This window comes from Heterocephalus glaber, unplaced genomic scaffold (genome assembly GCF_053883595.1).
Source record: "Heterocephalus glaber isolate CG9 unplaced genomic scaffold, H.glaber_assembly_v1.0 deba00001497, whole genome shotgun sequence".
Lineage (NCBI taxonomy): Eukaryota > Metazoa > Chordata > Mammalia > Rodentia > Bathyergidae > Heterocephalus > Heterocephalus glaber.
This window is the reverse complement of record NW_028258320.1, coordinates 38,558,548-38,562,064: the sequence shown is the minus strand read 5'-3', so window position 1 is coordinate 38,562,064 and position 3,517 is coordinate 38,558,548. Positions and strand designations below refer to the sequence as shown.

General features: G+C 47.7%; 1 protein-coding gene across 1 annotated transcript; it reads left to right on the top strand.

Annotated features, from left to right (window-relative positions):
• Positions 1-246: 246 nt before the first annotated feature.
• On the top strand, positions 247-2,718 carry Ch25h (cholesterol 25-hydroxylase). The gene has a single exon (XM_004838475.3). The coding sequence runs from the start codon at positions 1,365-1,367 to the stop codon at positions 2,256-2,258; it is 894 nt and encodes a 297-aa protein (XP_004838532.2). The 5' UTR covers positions 247-1,364; the 3' UTR covers positions 2,259-2,718.
• Positions 2,719-3,517: the final 799 nt, after the last annotated feature.

Below are 3,517 nucleotides of genomic sequence, written 5' to 3'. Positions count from 1 at the left end.
CCTTTTTTCACCCTTTCCTCTCTACCACCTCTTGACTCCTTCCCATTTGAGAAATATCTACCTCCCTACTTCCTATTATCTATCTGGCATTTTACTCTTTATTTCTACTGTTTGTTTCTCATATAAGAGAAACCATGCGATATTTCGGCTTGTGTGTTTGATTAATTTCACTTAATATTATGGTCTCAAGGTGTACCCGTTTTCCTCCAAAGACTTAAGTTTATTTTTTATTTTTTACGACAGATATTTTAAGGGTCTCTTGTGGTCACGGTGAGTCCGCCACCTCGTTTAAAGGTATAGGGACTGTTTGTTTGTTTATTTGTTTGCTTTTAATGCGGGGAAGTCTCTGCAGAAGTTTCCTAAGGCGGACTTGTGTGCGATCCCTGGCCCAATCACTGAAGTTTGCTGGCCCAGAAACTCGGGGGATGGCGAGGTCCCGCTGTTTGGGCAGGGAGTGCTCTTTGGAGAAGAAGGACGGAGGGAAAAAAGCCTGCCGCCACCCAGGCAGGGCCGGGTAGGTGAGAGGACAGCACCTTCCAGCCTCCCAGGGGCTCCAGGAACTCATAGGTCCTTCCTTGAGGGTGAAAGTAAGAGGTTTTCCGGTTCAGTCCTTTCCACCTAAACCCAGCATTTTCTCCTCACAGGGGAGCGCAGCAGTGGCGGTCTCGCCTGGCAGCGGTGCCGCCCGGCCCGGGTCGGGGCTCTAGTGAGGCCGCCTCGCGTCCGAGCCAGGGGGCTGCTGCTCCTTGGTCTCCTAGTTCCTCCGGCGTGATACGAGCCGGGCCAGAAAGCTCCTTTCCGACCCGCTGACCACCCCCCTTGCCGAGCCGATCCTACCCGGGCTGCCCGGGACTGCGCTCGGTCTGTGGAAGAATCGACCACTCCAAGGCGCGCGCTGGACAGACCCGAACTGCGCAAGGTTCCTCGCTTTAAAGCTTTCAAAACGCAGTTATGCTTGCGTCGTGATGAAGGCACATTGATGCAGTTAGGAGCATTTTCTGGTAGTGATAGAAATACTGCTTTGGGAACGATGATGACGTGAGTAAATTGAGTTGCCAAAGCCCATGGAAACTCTTCAGTGTAGATCTGCACAGCTGTAGCGTGTAAACTGAAAACAGAACGTAATTCTGCACGAATAGAAAAAGCTTCTAGGTGTCACTGCACACGTGCATGTATAAGACAATTAGATTCAGCTCTAGATGCGTATATTTTACAGCAAGTAAGCGCAAACGTTTGAATTATATATTCGAGTTTCCGGCAGCCGGGAAAGAGGGCCAAGAGTGACATCACGGGGGCGGGGCCTCGAGCCTTAAGAAAAATTGGTGAAACTGCGAACTGTGGCAGCTGCCAGGCTCAGCTTCACCATGAGCGGCCGCAACAGCTCCGAGCTCCAGGTCCTGTGCAGCTCGGGCCAGCTGCTCCTGCAGCCCCTCTGGGATCGTCTAAGGACCTGGGAGGCGCTCGTCCAGTCACCCTTCTTTCCGGTCATTTTCGCCATCATCACCTACCTGGGCATCTGCCTGCCTTTTGTAGTCTTGGACTTCTTGTATCCCTGGGTGCCCGCGCTGCGACGCTACAAGATCCACCCCGACTTTTCGCCTTCCGCACGGGAGCTGCTGACCTGCCTGGGTCAGACACTGTACCAGCACCTGGTGTTTGTGTTTCCTGTGACGCTGCTCCACTGGCTCTGCAGCCCGGCTCTGCTGCCTCCCGAAGCCCCGGAGATGCTGCAGCTCCTGCGCGACGTCCTGCTCTGCCTGCTGCTCTTCGACGCCGAGTTCTTCGTGTGGCACGTGCTGCACCACAAGGTCCCCTGGCTGTACCGCACCTTTCATAAGGTGCACCACCAGAACTCGTCCCTGTTCGCGCTGGCCACGCAACACATGAGCCTTTGGGAGCTGTTTTCCTTGGGCTTCTTTGACATGGTGAACGTCACGCTGCTCAGGTGCCACCCGCTCACCGTTCTTACCTTTCACGTGGTCCACATCTGGCTGTCGGTGGAGGACCACTCCGGCTACGACTTTCCGTGGTCCACTCACAGGCTGGTGCCTTTCGGGTGGTATGGGGGCGTGGCGCACCATGACCTGCACCACTCTCAGTTTAACTGCAACTTCGCCCCTTACTTCACTCACTGGGACAAAATACTGGGCACTCTGCGGCCCGCACCCCCGCCAGCGTGGTGCCGTAGCTGTGGTGGGTGCCCCTCAAACTCTGGGGTGTTGTGCGATTCACACTTGAATCAGAAGAAACATTCATGAGCATTTTAAAAAAACTTTTTCTTCTATTTTAATACTGGTAACTTATTAACTGATGAAAACTGATGACAGATAAAATCTGATACATTGTTGCAATCTGACAAAGTAATTTATACAATGTTTGAATATCAACACAATTGTATTCTTGGTGTCAAATTCTAGCTCATTTCAATAGCCTTGAGTCCTGGATGGAAATTAGACATTCATCACCGGCATATTTAAATCATCTCTAAAAGGATTTCTTGCAAGAACAAAGACTCTCCTATGTTTGAAAGTGTCCTCAAATTGGGCTTAAAGAACATATTTTAAAGGAGGATCTGACTTTGGAATTATAATCGAACATGATCCTGCTGGACAGTGACCAAAATTATACTATTTTTTTTCTATTTTTCAAAGAAATGTGTATTTATATTGAAAAAGTTATTCGTGCTTTTAAAATAAAAAATAACCATGAATCAAACAATTACTGGCTTCAGTTTTACTGACATTTTGATGGATAAAGCTAAAAAGAGGAGAGGGAGCTGGGATGGTAAGTGTTCTTTAGTTCCATCAGCCCTACTGTGTAAAGCAGGGACTCTAGTGGTGGGTATTTTGAGGTCAAGAGAGGTGCAGTAAAGAAGGGGAGAAGGAGCTGGTTTGTATCTTGTGGTCTAGAGGTTTCACAGAGAGAAAAACTGTCATTTTGAATGTTTTCCAGGTGATTTCTGCAAAGTGAATAAATGAAAATTATTCTGTACACTATAATTTATTTACACTGGAGATTTACTGGGTTATTTGAAATGGAGTGTGTAGGGGATTTATAGAATAGAGAAGTGCCTTGCTTTGCAAAACTGTTAAGTCCAGTGTATGTGCATTCAAGCAACTAATCAATGTGCAGAAAGCAATTTTAAGTAGGCCAGAATGCCATCCTTAGCCTATTCAGATAGCCATCAAAACACTGCCTCTGCGATCTGGAATTTTTGTATATTTCATTTTCTTAAGACATTTATACAAAATATACTGCTCCTTTCTCAAAGAGAGAGAAAGTGAAATTTGGCCCTGGATCCCTGGTTCCTGGTGTATATAGAGATGGTGTTCCAGATGCTCGTGCAGAGTACTTGTGAGAGTAAATGTCCCTATTGCTGGTCACATACCTGTTACCCATCTGCATGCTGCCTAATTATTTTAATGTTAACTTTGGAATGCAGTTTATGTAGGGTTTCATTAAAAATGAAGATGATTTTGACAGAAGTCTATAAAGGACGTAGCTTTGCAGGCAACCG

Coding starts and splice junctions, on each gene's coding strand:
- Ch25h (XM_004838475.3), top strand. CDS start 1,365: ATGAGCGGCCGCAACAGCTCCGAGCTCCAGGTCCTGTGCAGCTCGGGC.